The 17,892-nt window shown below is 47.2% G+C and overlaps 1 protein-coding gene across 4 annotated transcripts in view; it reads left to right on the top strand.

The window, feature by feature from the left end:
* The window catches only part of bean1 (brain expressed, associated with NEDD4, 1), a 102,458-nt gene that overhangs the window by 43,887 nt on the left and 40,679 nt on the right, over positions 1-17,892 (top strand). For all 4 annotated transcript variants that reach the window (XM_052028204.1, XM_052028205.1, XM_052028207.1 and 1 more), the window contains one exon: positions 17,050-17,259. In XM_052028204.1, coding sequence (XP_051884164.1) covers positions 17,050-17,259 — 210 coding nt within the window. The remainder of the gene's footprint in view (positions 1-17,049; positions 17,260-17,892) is intronic.

Here is a 17,892-nt window from a genome sequence, read left to right as displayed (position 1 = left end):
TGATATCTAACAAAACTGTGAGTGTACCTCGAATATGTTGTTCTTCAGCCCATATTGTTGGGAGCCAATGCAATTCCCACTCCCAACCTGGAATACGAGAGTGGATGGCACAGTTACACCCCGAAGTTGTGTGTAGTGGGCCAACTCTTCATATGTACATCATTTCTATCACTAGAATCTCTCGATCACTTTGCAATGTAAATGCAACCTGTCGATTTTGTTTTGGTTGAAGTTTTGGGATCTTTCTGTGTACAAAGCAGCTGCCATAGTTTGCATGCTGTGACCACTTTTCGAACAGTGTTTCGTTGGCTAGATATCCCATGGTTGTGAGAAGCAAGACTCTGCTCATTTATCCCAGGGGGACTGGCAGAAGCTACAATTTCCCTTTGAGCTTCAGGGAATGCAGAGAGATGGGTTTACCGCTGTAGAGCGAGATGAGTCTGCAGTAACCCAATTTCTCGAAACGCACAGGCAATTGCAATCGGCTAATGTCCTGCTCCACATCCCACCCCCACTCCCTCATCACTACACACCTCCTCCCCCACCTTCCCTGGAAACCATCAGATCTCTGGAATAACAACATGTCTCTACAAAGCGCCTTTATCAGACTAAAACACCCCAAGGCACTTCTGAGGAACGTTATCAGACAAAATCCGCACTGACCCATTTACAAAGATGCTCAGACAGTTGACAGAGTGTTCTGTGGAAAAAGGCGGGTTTAATGAATTGAGGAAAAAAGGGGAGAGGAGAGGTTTAGGGCAGGAATTCCAGAGACGGTTTGGAAATAGGGCCTTTAAGAAATAGGGTAATTCCTAAATTACCTTTAGCAAGCTAAAAATCAGGGATACAAAGGAGGTCACATTTCTACATTACAACACAGGAAGAGGCCATTCAGCCCATCTTCTGTACCTCCTGCCCGATGGTAGCTGCGAGAAGACGGCATGGCCCAGATGGTGGGGATCTTTAATGATAGATGTTGCATTCTTGAGGAAGTGCCTCATGTAGATACTTTTAATGGTGGGAAGGGATGTGCCCCTGATGTACTGAGCTGAGTTCACCACTCTCTGCAGCTTCTTGCATTCCTGCACATTCGAATTGCCGTACCAGACGGTGATGCAACCAGTCATCTACCACCCACCTACAGAGGGCCAATTACAGCGGCCAATTAACCCATCAATCCGTTCGTCTTTGGGACATGGGAGGAAACTGGAGCACCAAGAGGAAACCCATGCAGTCTCAAAGGAGAGCGTGCAAACTCCACACAGACATCACCCGAGGTCAGGGTTGAACCCAGGTCACTGGTGTTGCGAGGCAGCAGCTGTACTGGATGCACTACTGTGCAAGGGTCTTGGAGGGTTGTAACACTGGAGGAGATTACAAAGATAGGATGGGCTAAGAACACAGCTTGCAACAATGAAAGTTTACAGACCAAGTGTTTCCGGACTTGGCACCGGGGTAAGTCAGCAATGGATGGAGGGGACTTGGCAAATCAGTGACATGATGGCCAGGTAGAGGAGTGGGATCTTGCTCGAGGACATCTTCAAGAGGCAGTGCCTCAATAATGTGGCTTCCATCACTAAGGACCCTCACCAGCCGCGACATGCCCTCTTCACGTTACTACCATCGGGGAGGAGGTAAGGGAGCCTGAAGACCCACACTCAACGATTCAGGAACAGCTTCTTCCCCTCCGCCATCAGATTTCTGAACGGTCCATGAACCCATGAACACTCCCTCGTTATTCCTCTTTTGCACTATTTATTTATTTTTGTAACTCATAGTAATTTTCTGTCTTTGCACTGTGCTGCTGCTGCAAAACAACAAATTTCACGTCATTTAAGTCAGTGATAGTAAACCTGATTCTGATTCTGAGTTTGTCATGCAGCCAGTTGGTAACACACAGCTCACAGCTCGCTAGAGAGGTGCACAATAGTTGAGTTATCCACCCTGACAATCCAGAGATGGCTTTGTTTCCCCATGTAGCTGGATGATTTGAAATTCAGTAATTTAATTTTTATGGTGCTTAACTTAGTTTTTTCTTTTATATAAAGCAACTAGACAGCACTGTGGCACAGCTGAGAGAGCTGCTGTCTCACAGCTCCAGCAACCGGGTTCAATTCCGACATCCAGCGCTGTCTGTGTGGAGTTTGCACGTTCTCCCTGTGACCACGTGGGTTTCCTCCGGGTGCTCCGGTTTCCTCCCACATCCCAAGAACATGGAGGATAATAGGTTAATTGGCCACTGTAAATTGCCCCCAGTGTATAGGTGAGTGGTTGAATCTGGAGGGAGTTTGGGAATGTGGAGAGAATAAAATAGGATTGATGTAAAATGGGGGCAGATGGTGGACCAAGGGACCTGCTTCATTACTGTCTGACTCTATGGATTGTTGTAAGAACCCATCTGAGTCTTGAATCTCCAAAAGAGACGTCTCCATGAGCTACAGGTGTCCAGAGCACTGGGTGATTTGTATCACTCCGAGGCTTGCTTTGCACAAGTAGCCTCTCATTCTCAGCCTTCCCTGTAATTCAAGGGCTTCCATGGTAAGTGTGCATTGAACAAGCAGTAGGAGCCTGTGATTGGGTGATTAATTCTGTAAGAACTTTCTTCAGTTTTAATGCAACACCTATCAACTCTTTGCCTCAGAATTACAGCGGCTTAAACTGTGGATCTCATTACTTAAGTTAGTCAATTCTTATCAGAGATTTTACATTAAATCATCTTTCTTAATGTTCCCTTTGGTCTTTCCCTCTCTGTCTCCCCCTCCCTCACCTCCCCCTCTTCTCTCTCTCTTGCAATACAATCTTTTATTTCTCTCTGTCCCTGATCTTACTTTAATTTGTCCTATTTACTTGCTTGGTATCTCTCTGCATCCTAACGTTTCATTACATAAGAGGGGCTGCTGATATCACTGTCTGCTAATGTCACGATGCTTCTAACTGCCGGCATAATGTTACCAAATTACATTCACAACAGAAGCCCAAGTGAAGTGTGCAGCTGAAGGTCTATGAATGGACAGTACAGTGTTGCAGCACTTAACGCTGCTCTCTCACAGCTATAGTAACCTGGGTTCGATCCTGACCTCAGGTGCTGTCTGTGTGGAGTTTGCACATTCTCCCCGTGACCACCTGTGTTCCCCCCGCCCCCCCACCGAGTGCTCTGGTTTCCTCCCGCAATCCTTGGTGTAGGTAAAAGTTTAGGGGAGGGAGGGGATAGGGAATGCACATGAGAGGGAATGCTACAGAGGCACAGAGAAGTAAGGCAATGGGGAATAGGACTGATGGGATTACTTTGTTGGGAAACAACATGGATCTAGATGGGCTGAATAGTCTCCAGTGTTATAGTGAATAAGGAAGAATTGGGGCACAATGTAATAGTTTTTGCCTTTTCCATTCTAATATTGGGCAGAAGCACAGGGATATCTTTAACCTCCTGAAAGTGCAGACAGTGGTTCATCTGAAAGTCACTGCCTCTGGTACTAGTCAAAGTCAAGTTTACTGTCAGATGCACGAGTCCATGTGTGCACAGGTGCAATGAAAAACTTACTTGCAGCAGCATCACAGGCACACAGCATCAGATAAGCAACATTCACAAGAAAAACATAAATTAAACAAATTATCCACAATTTTTACAAGAAAACACAATTAGAACAAAAAAAACAAAGTCTATTTTCGGGCAAAGTGGTCATACTGTTGCTAAACTGTAGTAATTAGGGTTGTGCAGGTTGGTTCAACAACTGAAAGGTTGAAGGGAAGTAGCCTGAACCTGGTGGTGTGGGACTTCAGGCTTCTGTACCTCCTGCCCGATGGGAGCTGTGAGAAGATGGCACGGCCCAGATGGTGGGGATCTTTGATGATGGATGTTGCCTTCCTGAGGCAGCGCCTCCTGTAGATACTATCGATGGTGGGGAGGGATGTGCCCCTGATGTATTGGGCAGAGTCTCTGCAGCTTCTTGCATTCCTACGCATTTGAATTGCCGTACCAGACCGTGATACAACCAGTCAAATTTTACAAACATCTGTTGAATTTTGTTAAAATGTTCAGTGACAAGCCAAACCTCCTTAACCTCCTAAGAAAGTAAAGACACTGGTGCACTTTTCTTATGATATGCCACTGCACTCCCTCAGTGCTGCGATGTCATTGAATCTTATACAGAGAAGTTAATAGGATGGAACAAGAATAAACTGAACATTCTGTCCTCTCGCAGGATGTGACTAAATTATTGATCACACAAAAGGAAGTCAGCAGGCAATCTCAGCTGGAGATAAAGATCCAACAATAAGGAGATTGCCAGCTGTAAGTCAGTATTCGTAGGTTGCAATCTTCAATAACTGAGCAACAAAGAAAAATTACATGCTTGGATTAATTGAATCAGGAAAAGTAGGCTTAATTTGAGAAATCCTCTTTGCACTCTTGTTATTGTGAAGCTGGTCTGTTGGAAATAGGTCCTCGTACTGAAGCAGGGGACATCTTGTGAATTCTGCAGATCCTGGAATGGTCCCTGTGGACTGGAGGGCAGTAAATATGGGCCCACAATTTGACAAAGGAGGGAGACAGAAAAGAGGTGAACAACCATCCTAGAACATAGAACATTACAGCTCGGTACAGGCCCTTTGGCCCACAATGTTGTGCCGACATTTTATCTTGCTCCAAGGTCTATCTAACCCTTCCCTCCCACATAGCCCCCTATTTCTCTATCATTCATGTGTCTATCTAAGAGTCTCTTAAATCTCCCTAATGTATCTGCCCCCACAACCTCTACCAGCAGTGCGTTCCATGCACCCACCACTCTCCGTGTAAAAAAACTTACCCCTGACATCGCCCTTATATCTTCCTCCAATCACCTTAAAATTATGTCCCCTGGTGTTAGCCATTGTCGCCCTGGGAAAAAGTCTCTGACTGTCCACTTGACCTATGCCGCTTATCATCTTGTGCACCTCTATCAAGTCATCTCTCATCCTCCTTCTCTCCAAAGAGAAAAGCCCCAGCTCACTCAACCTATCCTCATAAGACATGCTCTCCAATCCAGGCAACATCCTGGTAAATCTCCTCTGCACCCTCTCTAAAGCTTCCACATCCTTTCTATAATGAGGCGACCAGAACTGAACACAATACTCCAAGTGTGGTCTGACCAGAGTTCTGTAGAGCTGCAACATCATCTCATGGCTCTTGAACTCAAAACCCCGACTAATGAAGGCCAACACTCCATATGCCTTCTTAACAACCCTATCGACCTGCGTGGCAATCTTGAGGGATCTATGGATGTGGACCCCACAATCCCTCTGTTCCTCCACACTGCTAAGAGTCCTGCCGTTAACCTTGTATTCTGCCTTCGAATTCAATCTCCCGAAGTGTATCACTTCACACTTATCCGGGTTGAACTCCATCTGCCACTTCTCAGCCCAGCTCTGCATCCTATCAATATCCCGTTGTAATCCACAGCAACCTTCTACACTATCCACAGCACCACCAACCTTTGTATCATCAGCAAACTTACTAACCCACCCTTCCACATCCTCATCCAAGTCATTTATAAAAATCACAAAGAGCAGGGGCCCCAGAACAGATCCCTGCAGAACACCACTGGTCACCGACCTCCAGGCAGAATACGCTCCATCTACCACCACCCTCTGTCTTCTATGGGTGAGCCAATTCTGAATCCACACAGCCAAGTTTCCCTGGATCCCATGCCTCCTGACCTTCTGAATAAGCCTTCCATGAGGAACCTTATCAAATGCCTCACTAAAATCCATGAACACCACATCCACTGCTCTACCTTCATCAATGTGCTTTTAACTTATCCTACTAACTTATCGTCAGTGGTAGGGGAAGTGCTGGAACCTGTAATGTAGGCTGTATCAAGACAATATCTTGAAAAGAATAATAAGATTGAGCAGAGTCACTCTGGGTCTATGAAAGGGAAACCATTGACTGATCTACTGGAATTAGTCGAGGATATGACTCATAGAGTAGATGAGTGGAGCCAATGGGTGATGCACTTGGATCTGCTGAGGCTGTGAATTAGAGTTTGGGCACGAAGGTTGGGACACATGGATTTGGGAAGTAATATATTGACACAGATAGAGAAATGGTTATCGGGCAGAAAGAAAACAGTAGGAATAAATAGATTGTTCTCAGGTTAACAGGCTGCCTCTACTAGTATACCACAGGGATCTGTACTTTGGCCCCAGCTACTCACAATCTAAATCAATGTTTTGGCTGCATTTCAAAAGAAATGACTGTGTAGAGTGAGAGGGAGGTGTGGAGGGAGATAGGATCAAGGAAAAGCACACCAGTGGAAACTGACACCATCGTTTCTGATAAAGGCTGGGTGTGGGGGTTTATATACAAGATAACAGATACCTGGGAGTGAGCTGCAGACTGGAACCACATTGAGATGTTCACAGGTTTATATATAGAATAGTGGAAAGCTGAGAGTGAATTACAGGCTGCAATCTGCTCAAGGGATTCAGGTGGGAGGGAGGGAGGTACATAAATAATAAATGCCCAGGAATGAGTTACAGGCTGGAATCTTTTCTAATGTATAAACCTCTCAATTAGGTGACTGCCTTTTGAAGACAATCTAGGAAGTTCTCCCCAGAGTCCCAGCTAAGTGAAGTGTGATGTCTGATCATTGCTGTGGGAACTTGCTCTGCACAGATTGGCTGTTGCATTTCCTATGTTACATCAGTGACCACAGTTTGGCAGTATTCCACTGACTGGGGACATCATTGGGTTGAAGAAATGCGCTGGGAATGCGAAGTCATTCATACTTTTGATTTTATAAGGTTAGTGTAAAACAGGCGAGAGAGGGGAGCGAAGAGGAAAGATTTGCCTGGAAATTCAACTGTACAACATGGCTACTGCTTCCAGTTTTCTGTTGGAGGCAATGACAGACATGGCTGTTGATATGCAGTTGGCGCCTCTATCTCTAGGCAAGGCTCTCTGACACATACACTCACAGCAGGTATTGGTATCGGTTTATTATTGTATTGGTATTGGTTTATTATTGTCACTTGTACCGAGGTACAGTGAAAAACTTGTCTTGCAAACCGATCGTACAGGTCAATTCATTACACAGTGCAGTTACATTGAGTCAGTACAGAGTGCATTGATGTAGTACAGGTAAAAACAATAACAGTACAGAGTAAAGTGTCACAGCTACAGAGAAAGTGCAGTGGAATAAGGTGCAAGGTCACAACAAGGTAGATCGTGAGGTCATAGTCCACCTCATCGTATAAGGGAACCGTTCAATAGTCTTATCACAGTGGGGTAGAAGCTGCCCTTAAGTCTGGTGGTACGTGCCCTCAGGCTCCTGTATCTTCTACCCGATGGAAGAGGAGAGAAGAGAGAATGCCCGGGTGGGTGGGGTCTTTGATTATGCTGGCTGCTACACCAAGACAACGAGAGGTAAAGACGGAGTCCAAGGAGGGGAATCTGGTGTCCATGATGCGCTGGGCTGTGCCCACAACTCTCTGCAGCTTCTCGCGGTCCTGGGCAGAGCAGTTGCCGTACCAAGCCGTGATACATCCAGATAGGATGCTTTCTATGGTGCATCGGTAAAAGTTGGTGAGAGTCAAAGGGGACAAACCAATTCTTTAGCCTCCTGAGGAAGTAGAGGCACTGGTGAGCTTTCTTGGCCGTGGCATCTACGTGATTTGACCAGGACAGGCTGTTGGTGATGTTCACTCCTCAGAACTTGAAGCTCTCAACCCTCTCAACCTCAGCACCATTGATGTAGACAGGTGCATGTACACCTCCCCCTTTCCTGAAGTCAATGACCAGCTCTTTTGTTTTGTTGACATTGAGGGAAAGGTTGTTGTCATGACACCATTCCACTAAGCTCTCTATCTCCTTCCTGTACTCCGACTCATCGCTGTTTGAGATACGGCCTACAACGGTGGTATCATCTGCAAACTTGTAGATGGAGTTAGAGCAGAATCTGGCCACACAGTCATGAGTGTATAGGGAGTAGAGTAGAGGGCTGAGGACGCAGCCTTGTGGGGCACCAGTGTTGAGAATAATCGTGCCGGGGGTATTGCTGCCTATCCTCACTGATTGCGGTCTGTTTGTTAGAAAGTCAAGGATCCAGTTACAGAGGGAGGTGTTTAGTCCCAGGTCTCGGAGTTTAGTGACAAGCTTGCTTGGAATTATTGTATTGAAGGCGGAGCTGTAGTCAATAAACAATGGTCTAACGTAATGTCACTTTGTAACCCACTTTTCATTAACCAAGAAGGGCAGTGTGTTGGTGAGACCACGCCTGGAGTACTGTGTGCAGTTCTGGTCGCCATACTACAGGAAGGATGTGATTAAGCCAGAGAGGGTGCAGAAAAGGTTCACAAGGATGTTGTCGGGACTGGAGGGCTTGAGTTATGAGGAGAAGCTGGTTAGGCTGGGACTGTTTGCCCTGGAGGGAAGGAGGCTGAGGGGTGACCTTGCAGAGGTTTATAAAATCATGAGGGGCATAGATAAGGTGGATGTGCACGGTCTTTTCCCCAGGGTAGGGGAGTCTAAAATTAGAGGGTATAGGTTTAAGGTGAGAGGGGAAAGATTTAAAGGGGACCTGAGGGGCAAGTTTTTCCACAAAGAGGGTGGTGGATGTGTGGAACAAGCTGCCAGAGGAAGCAGTAGAGGCGGGTACAATTACAACATTTAAAAGATATTTGGTCAGGTACGTGGATGGGCCAAATGCAGGCAAATAGGACTCACTCGGGAAGACAACTCAGGCAGCATGGACGAGTTGGGCCGAAGGGTCTGTGTCCGTGTTCTTTGACTCTTAAGGGACAGAACTGGAGTTCATGAACTCTGTACTGGCTCTCACAGCATTCCCAATTCCCTGTGACCTATTCTCTCTCTCATTCCCATCAATAACCACTGATTCTCCTGCCACTCACACAACACACATGGTGATTTACAGCTTCCAATTAACCCTGCAACGTGCACGTCTTTAGGATGCGGGAGGAAACCGGAGCACCCAGGGGAAACCCACGCGGTCACATGCAAACTCCACACAAACAGCACCCAAGGTCAGGATCAAACCCGGGTCGCTGGAGCTGTGAGGCAGCAGCTCTACCAGCTGGTACCACTATGCTGTGAGGAAAGAACAAGTGGTGTGGGATTGATCTTTTGAAGAGCCAACATAGACACAGCAGGATGAGTGGCCTCTTTCTGTGCTGATTCACTCTCCGAAGCCAAGATGTTTGAGCTTGAAATTGTTGTGAGGTTTCAAGACCTTGTTGAATAAATCTCAGTCAGAACCTCAGGATTGTTTTGTAGTAACAAGGCAGCAGTTGCCCTTTGAGGGCAGCGGGACAGCAGGTAGTACTGCTGCATCTCAGCTCCAAGGACCTGGATTTGAGCCTGATCTCCGGTGAGGTCTCTGCGGAGGAGTCTGAGTGTTCTCCCTCTGACTGTATGGATTTCCCCCAGGGGCTCCGGTTTCTTCCCACATCCCAAAGATGTGCTGGTAGATTAACTGGCCGTTGTAAACTAACCTCTTCGTGTAGCAAAAAGAATCAAAGGGGAGTTGATGGGATGGAATAAATTGCAGGACTACCGAGAAATAATGAAGTTGGGAATAGAATTGATGGGATTACTGAGCTGGGAGCTGATGAAATTCCTGCACCATAATAAGAAAATAGCCAGCTGATTACTATAAGTGACAAGGAGCTCCAGTAACTTAGAGAGCTCACTAGAACCCTCTTTCACTCTCCACAGATGCCGCTTGACTTGCTGAGTGTTTCCAGCATTTTCTGCTTTTATTTCAGATTTCCAGCTTCTGCAGTTTTTTATTTGCTTTTAAAGTTGTGCAGAATCTTGCCCAGACCCCGTGCTCTATTCCGGGCTCACACCTCGGGGAGAGGTTGTCCAGTGTGAGAGGTGGTGGTGGTAGGAGATTGGATGTGTATTCCCTTTGGATTAGAAAGATTGAGGGCAGAATACAGGGACTTGTGGGAGAGTCCGCACCAGGAGCAAAAAACCCAGGAGAGAAAGAGATGGAGCTTTGAAGGAGTTGAGTCCCTGTATCATTTTATTATATCACTTGTGGGGAAAGTGCCATTAAGCTGGGAAGAGCGCGGAGGTGATTTACGCGGATGTTGCCAGGACTCAAGGGACTGAGGTTTGGAGAAGGGTTGAGCAGGTTGGGACTTTTTTCATTGGAGCGTAGGAGACTAAGGGGTGACCTTAAAGAGGTGTATAAAACTGTGAAGGGCACAGATAGGGTGAATGCACAGTTGTTTCCCCAGGGTTGGGGAATCAAGAACAAGGGGGCATAGGGTTTAAGGGGACAGATTTAATAGGAACCTGAGGGGCAACTTTTTCACCCAGAGAGTGGTCAGTATATGGAACGAGCTGCCAGAGGAAGTGGTTGAGGCAGGTACTGTACATTTATCAACGTTTAAAAGGTACTTGGACAGGAAAGGTTGAGAGGGATATGGACCAAACATGGGCAAATGGGACTAGCTCAGATGGGAATCTTGGTCGGCATGTACGAGTTGGGCTGAAGGGTCTGTTTCCGTGCTGTATGACTCTATGACCTTATGTGCCCTCAAGGTGCTGCGGATCTCTGTGTTGACCACAGCAGCCAGCCTAAAGAGCTCAGACATCATGGCTTGGTACTAATGGATCTATAATTGCCTCCTGGCTCCCTGGTAGCTGGCAGTGTTTCCGAGACTTCTCTGTGTCCTGCTAATGGCTCATTAGAGCATACCATTTTGCCTACAGAAGCTCTTTTGTTCTTTGCTCCAGGATGATGTCAGTTTGATCAGGTTCTACTGGGATTTTCCTTTGTGCTGCTTTAACACTTGGCTTGCCGGACCACTGCCTGTCACTGCAGTGCTGAGGCCCTCTGTGTGTTGCTGTGGAAACTGGAAGGGTTGAGGACATTCCCTTTGAGTCTGTCTGCCATCTTGCATTCAATTTGGCTTCGGAACGAATCAGGACAAGGAAAAAGCATGTGCAGCTTGGAGACCTTGAGTAGGCAGCTCCTCGGGATCGAGGACCACATGCTTCCACTCCGGACCTGAGGAGGGGAGACGTTCGTGTGTGAATTCCTTTACCGTGTGGTGGAGGGGAAGCATCGCCCACCAGCTGCTGTGTGGATGTGACAGAAAGAGGTGTCCGTCCTGTGACATGGAGGCCAGGCTCTGCTGCGCACAGGCACACGTACACACGCATAAACCACATCACACTGTGCACACACACTCACTCAGAAACCCCACTGCACATGTGCATGTGTGTGTGCACAAGACAAATCACACCTCCCTCACCAGTGCGCGTACACACACACATGAGCAAACGACACCCCCATCCCCCCCGCCCGCGCGCAAACACACATGCACAAGCAAACCACACACACAAGCACACATGGACACATGGACACATACAACATACACAGCACATGCACAGAACCCATAGAACATATGCGTAAAACACAGCACAGCATTCACAGTGTGCATACACACATGGGCAAACTCTCACACACGTACAGGCAAACCATTCACACATTCTGTCTCCCCCCTCTCCCTCCCCCCTCTTTCTCCCCCTTCTCTCCCCTTCTCTCCCCTTCTCTCTCCCCCTCTCTTCCCTTTCACTCCCCCCTCTCTCACCCCCGTTCCCTCCCCCTCTCTCCCCCACACAGCACAGAACGAATCCTGTGCATTGGTCCTGGAGGGTGGAGCCATGTGATTAAACAAAAATGAATGGTCTCCGTGCATCTGTGCAGATGTTGAGGAGGGATAGGGAAAGGGGGAGAGAAAGAGATATGGAGAGGGAGAGGAAGAGAGAGGGGGAGGGAAATGGAGAGATAGATGGATGGATATAAGAGAGAGAATCAGAATTAGATTTATTATCACTGACTCCGATGACGTGAAATTTGTTGTTTTCATAGCATTTAGCTGCAGCAGTACAGTGCAAAGACATAAAATCACTATAAATTGCAAAAATAAATAAATAGTGCAAAATAAGGAATAACGAGGTAGTGTTCATGGCTTCATGGACTGTTCAGAAATCTGATAGCGGAGGGGAAGAAGCTGTTCCTGAATCAGGTGAGAGAGATGTATAGAGAAAAAGGGAGAGAGGGAGAGAGAGAGAGAGAGAGAGAGAGAGAGAGACTACTCAAGGGCACAGGATGACTCCCACAGCCTGAAAATTTTCCTGTATAAAATTCCCATTTTAAGAAGCCTTCCACTGCCTGAACGTGGGATTGTTGGGCCCATTACGTTACAATTCCATCATTTCTCGTGTGTGGTGTGTTGGTGAAGAGGCTGTTCACAGATAGCACTGATGGCAATTGGCAGAGTGGTCCCGAGGAGAACACCATCACTCCAATCATCTTCACTCCTGTGGGCAGAATTTTCACAGCTCTGAGTGCTGCCAAGAAGTTCCTCTTGTGTGCCCTGTGATGTGGTGGTGCAGTTGAGAAGGGAAAATCAAACAGTCTCTTCACTCATTTGCTGTTTTCTGCTAATCTAACTGAAGGATGTTAACACTGAAAAACGAATGTTTTAACAACTCAGCAGCCAGCCAGAGGGCATCCAAACAGGAGCAGTACTAGTTGGGTATTACCTCATCCATACCAGGGGCCTTTAACCTTTTCTCTTCCAGACCTGAGAGGTGAAAGATTATGAGAGGCATGGATAGAGCAGACAGCCGGTATCTTTTCCCCAGGGTTGAAATGTCTAATATCAGAGGGCATGAATTTAAGACTGTTGAACAGTTCCTTTATACAATGAGGTGGACTATGACCTATGACCTCATGACCTCACGATCTACCTTGTTGTGACCTTGCACCTTATTGCACTGCACTTTCTCTGTAGCTGTGACACTTTACTCTGTACTGTTATTGTTTTTACCTGTACTACATCAATGCACTCTGTACTAACTCAGTGTAACTGCACTGTGTAATGAATTGACCTGTACGATCAGTTTGTAAGACAAGTTTTTCACTGTACCTCGGTACAAGTGACAATAATAAACCAATACCAATACCAATAAGGTAAGAGGGGGTAAGTTCAGAGGAGATAAGTTCAGAGGAGACATGCGGGGCAAGTTTTTTACACAGTGTTGGGTCTGGAATGTGCTGCCGGGGGTGGGGGTGGAGGCAGATACAATAGAGGCATTCAGGAGGCTCTTAGATGGGCACATGGATGTGCAGGAAATGGAGGGATGTGGACATTGAGTAGGCAGGAGCGATTAGTTGGACATTTGATTTTTAATTTAATTAGTTCAGCACAACGTGGTGGGCCAAAGGGCCTGTTCCTGTGCTGTACTGTTCTGTGTTCTATCTGACCTGATGGTGATATATAAAATTATGAGAAGCATAGATGGGGTAGATAGCCAGAGTCTGCTCCCCAGGGTAGAGGTGTCTAAAACTAGAGGGCATAGGTTTAAGGTAAGAGGGAGGAGGTTTAAAGGGGAAATGTTTCACACACAGAGTAGTTGGTATCTGGAATGAGCTGCCAGAGGAGGTGGTGGAGGCAGGAACAGGAACAACATTTAAGAGGCATCTGGACAGGTACCTGAATGAGCAGGGCAGAGAGGGATACGGAATTAATGCAGGCAGGTGGGCACGATGGTCAGCAGAGCTGCAATGGGCTGAAGGCCCTGTTTCTGTGCTGTACAACTATGACTCCATGACTCAAATACAAGGGCTCATGGTCCTCTTAAGCCTCAGCTCCCGTCTGACGCTGGCAGGTTTTCCCAGACCCACTGTCTCCTATGGTTATCGCTCAAGGCTTCAATGATGTAATTACCATTTCTTGTACTAACAATGAGATCAATTATCAGACATTTTAGCTGCTTTCAGCACTTAGCTGTTGGAGATGCAGGAAGTGTTGGTGTGCAGAAGTGTACCCAGTCACTGAAAGCAAACATGCCGGTGCAGAACTACAGGCCAAGTCACCCCGATCTCTCCTCGTATGACAATCCTACCATTCCCAGGAGGTGGTCCTTCTTACCCTCCCTCCATGGCAAGTATGTCCTTTCGTAGGTAAGAAGGCCTGCCAGAGGAAGTGGTAGAGGTGGTTACAATTAGAATGTTTGTGACACTTGGACAGGTACATGGATAGGAAAGGTTTAGAGGGATATGGGCCAAACATGGACAAATGGGACTGGCTCAGGTAGGCAACTTGGTTGTCATGGACAAGTAGGGCTGAAGGGCCTGTTTCCATGCTCTATTATAACTCCTTGACAGAGGGCATAGGTTTAAGATCAGAGGCCAGGAATTTAAAAGGAACATCAGGGGCAGCTTCTTCACGCAAAGGGTGGTGTGTATTTGGAATGAGCTGTCAGAAATAGTGGTTGAGGCGGGCACATTAGCAACGTTTAAAAGCCAGCTAGATTAGGGCAGCACGGTAGTGTAGCGGTTAGTGTGACACTATTACAGCGCCAGCGATCGGGGTTCGATTCCCGTCGCTGTCTGTGAGGAGTTTGTACGTTTTCCCCGTGTCTGCGTGGGTTTCCTCTGGGTGCTCCGGTTTCCTCCCACATTCCAAAGATGTACGGGTAGGTTCATGGTGTTTAAAATGGGTGGCGCGGACTAGTTGTGCCGGAAGGGCCTGTTACCATGCTGTAAATAAAAATTTTTTTTTTTAAATTTAAAAAATTTAAAATAAGTCCATGGATAGGAGAGGTTTAGAGGGCTATGGGCCAAATGCGGGCAGATGGGACTAGCTCACTGGGCAGCACAGTCAGCATGGATGAGTTGGGCCGAAGGGCCTGTTTCCATGCTGTTTGACCCTGTGACTCGTCATGCCCTGTATAATTTTATCTGGTCATCCTTGGTCCTCTACTGGAAACCTCTTGCAATGAAAGTCAACATACCACTTGCAAACTGTTTGCTGAACCCCTACCCATCGGTACTAATCCCATTTACCCACATTAGGTCCCAAGCTTTCTTTACTTTGGCAATTCAAGTGTCTGCCCAGATGCTTCTAAAATGCAATGAGAGTCTCTGCCTCCACCACCCCCTCGCTCCAGACTCCAAACACCCTCTGGGTGAACAAACTTCCATTCAGATCCACTCTAAACCTTTCACTTTCTACCTGCACCTTCTTGCCTTAGACAGCCTTAGGTCACCCCTCAACCTTATAATTTTGGATAGAGTCATAGAGCTATACAGCATGGAAAACCAGCTCAACTCAGCCATGCTGACCAAGTTGCCCAACTGAGCTAATCCCATTTGCCGGCGTTTGGCACATATCCATCTAAACCTTTCCTATCCATGTACCTGTCCAAATGCCTGTTAAATGCCGTAATTATACCTGCCTTTACCACTTCCTCTGGCAGCTCGTTCCATATACCCACCATCCTCTGTGTGAAAAGTTTGCCCCTCGGGTCCCCTTTAAATCTTTCCCCTCTCACCTTAAACTTACGTCCTCTAGTTTTGGACTCCCCTACCCTGGGGAAAAGACTTTGGATAATGACCTGAGCTATGTCCCTCGTGATTTTATAAATCTTTATAAGGTCACCCCTCAACCTCCTAAGCTCCAAGGAAAAACATTCTAACCGATCCAGCCTCTGCTTATAACTCAAACCCTCTAGTCCCGGTTAACACACTCGTAAATCTTTTTTGCGCTCTCTCCTATTTAGTGACATCCTTCCCATAGCAGGGTGACCAGAACTGTACACAGCACTCCATCTGTGGCCTTACCAACATCTTGTACAGCTGTAACGCGGCGTCCCAATTCCTGTACTCAATATTCTGACTGACGAAGGCAAGCATACCCAATGCCACCTTCACCACCCTGTCTACCTGTGTCTCCACTGGTAGCTCTTGGCAATTTTTGCCCATCTGTAGCTGCCGTGTTTTTAATACAGCAAGGGGACATGTCAAAGGATGGGTAAAAGCTGTGGGATGAGAGATGGGACTGAACTGGAGACACATAAGGATACTGAACAGATTGGGAAAGGAGTGGTGTACAATGGGCTAGAGTTTGTTGTAAGTTGTACAGTAGATGGAAGGACCCTTTGGAACATTGATGTACAGAAGGATTTTGGGTGCTTGTCCATGGTCCCTAAAAGAGGCAACACAAGTGCGTAGGGTGGTAAAGTAGGCATATGGCATGCTTGCCTTCATTGGTCAGGGCATTGAGTATAAAAGTCGGGAGGTCATCCTGCAGCTATAGAAAACTATGCTTAGGCCACATTTGGAGTATTGTGTGCAGTTCTGGTCTCCCCATTACAGGAAGGATGTGGAGGCTTTGGAGAGGGTGCAGAAAAGGTTCACCAGGATCCCTGGATTAGAGGGTATGAGCTACAAGGGGAGGTTGGACAAACTTGAGTTGTTTTCTCTGGAGCATTGGAGGCTGAGGGGAGACCTGATGGAGGTTTGTAAAATTATGAGAGACTTAGATAGGGTAGGTAGAGTTTTTCCACAGGGTGGAAATGTCAAATACCAGCAGTATTTAAGTCAAGAGGGGAAAGTTTAAAGGAGATTTGCGAGGCAAGTTGTTATACACAGAGAGATGGCTGCCTGGAATGTGATGCTGGGGGAAGTGGTGGAAGCAGATATGACAGCAACATTTAGAGAGGCATTTAGACAGGCACATGAACAGGCAGGGAGTGGAGGGATACGGACCATGTGCAGGCAGATGAGTTCAGTTAAAATTGGCGTCATGGTCAGCACAGACATGGTGGGCCGAAGGGCCTGTTCCGTGCTGTACTATTCTGTGTTTAACTGGGTGGTACATTTTGTACATAACAACAATGCACATGCTCCAAAGAAAAGGGTTTCATTGGTGGTAAACTTTATGACGTAATTAAGTTGTGAAAGACTCAGGATAAGCACTGACTTCCTTCCAGTCCCTGCAACCACCTCTTTAGCCCAAATCCACCAGAGTTGCTACTGGAAATTTCGGGTTGTGCGCATTGCTGTGTTTCTATTTGTTTCTCCTCAGTCAGAGTCAGGATTTCAAAATAAATGAAAATGCAGAGTCACAGAGGCAGCAGGAGCAGCACCAGGGGGCTGTGAACTGTTGGGTAATGTTTGAACACCGACTGTGAACTCTTTCACACTGTCAAAAGCTCATCGCAAACCTTCTGTGCCTCCTTAGAGCTCCTGTCGAACCAGAGCGGAGGGAACCACGGGTATCCGCACTACAACGAGAGCGGCAGTGATGCCAACCTGCTGGTGTCGCCCTTGGTTGTGGCGGGCATCGTGATCGGACTGGTCCTCTTCCTGTCCTGCATGACCATCATTGTCGGGAGCTTCAGGAAGGATAGCCGCCTGAGGAACTCCAATGTCAGGATGGAAGCCAGTTACGGTGAGGCCCTCGAGCACTCTGACGCTCACCCCCCCCCCCCCCCAAGGCGCTCGTGGTGAAACGGCCTCGCGCGGTGAAGGAAGAGAGCTTCCTTGACTCAGTGTGTCACCAGGAGAAGTTCAGGGTTAGGCACCAGGGAGAGATGATAGTGACTGGGGGAGACACTTCAAGTCCAATGAGAAGCTGATAGACGGGCGCAAATTGGTTCAGAAGACTAATGCAGTGTTGGCCGCTATCTCAAGAAGGCTGCAAGGGTGGACATTGGGCTACAGTTGAGCGGAGGCCCAGTCAGACCTTAAGATAAGATAAGATATCTTTATTAGTCACATGTACATCAGAACACACAGTGAAATGCAACTTTTGCGTAGAGTGTTCTGGGGGCAGCCCGCAAGTGTTGCCACGCTTCCTGTGCCAACATAGCATGCCCACAACTTCCTAACTTGTTCGTCTTTGGAATGTGAGAGGAAACCGGAGCACCCGGAGGAAACCCACGCAGTCACGGGGAGAACGTACAAATTCCTTACAGACAGCAGTGGGAATTGAACCCGGGTCGCTGGCGCTGTAATAGCGTTACACTAACCGCTACACTACCGTAAGAACATGAGGAAGAGGAGCAAGTCGGCCATTCAGCCT

Source organism: Pristis pectinata, chromosome 13 (assembly GCF_009764475.1).
Source record: "Pristis pectinata isolate sPriPec2 chromosome 13, sPriPec2.1.pri, whole genome shotgun sequence".
Classification (NCBI taxonomy): Eukaryota; Metazoa; Chordata; class Chondrichthyes; order Rhinopristiformes; family Pristidae; genus Pristis; species Pristis pectinata.
The sequence above is the reverse complement of the archived record's forward strand: the minus strand, read 5'-3'. Positions and strand labels throughout refer to the sequence as shown.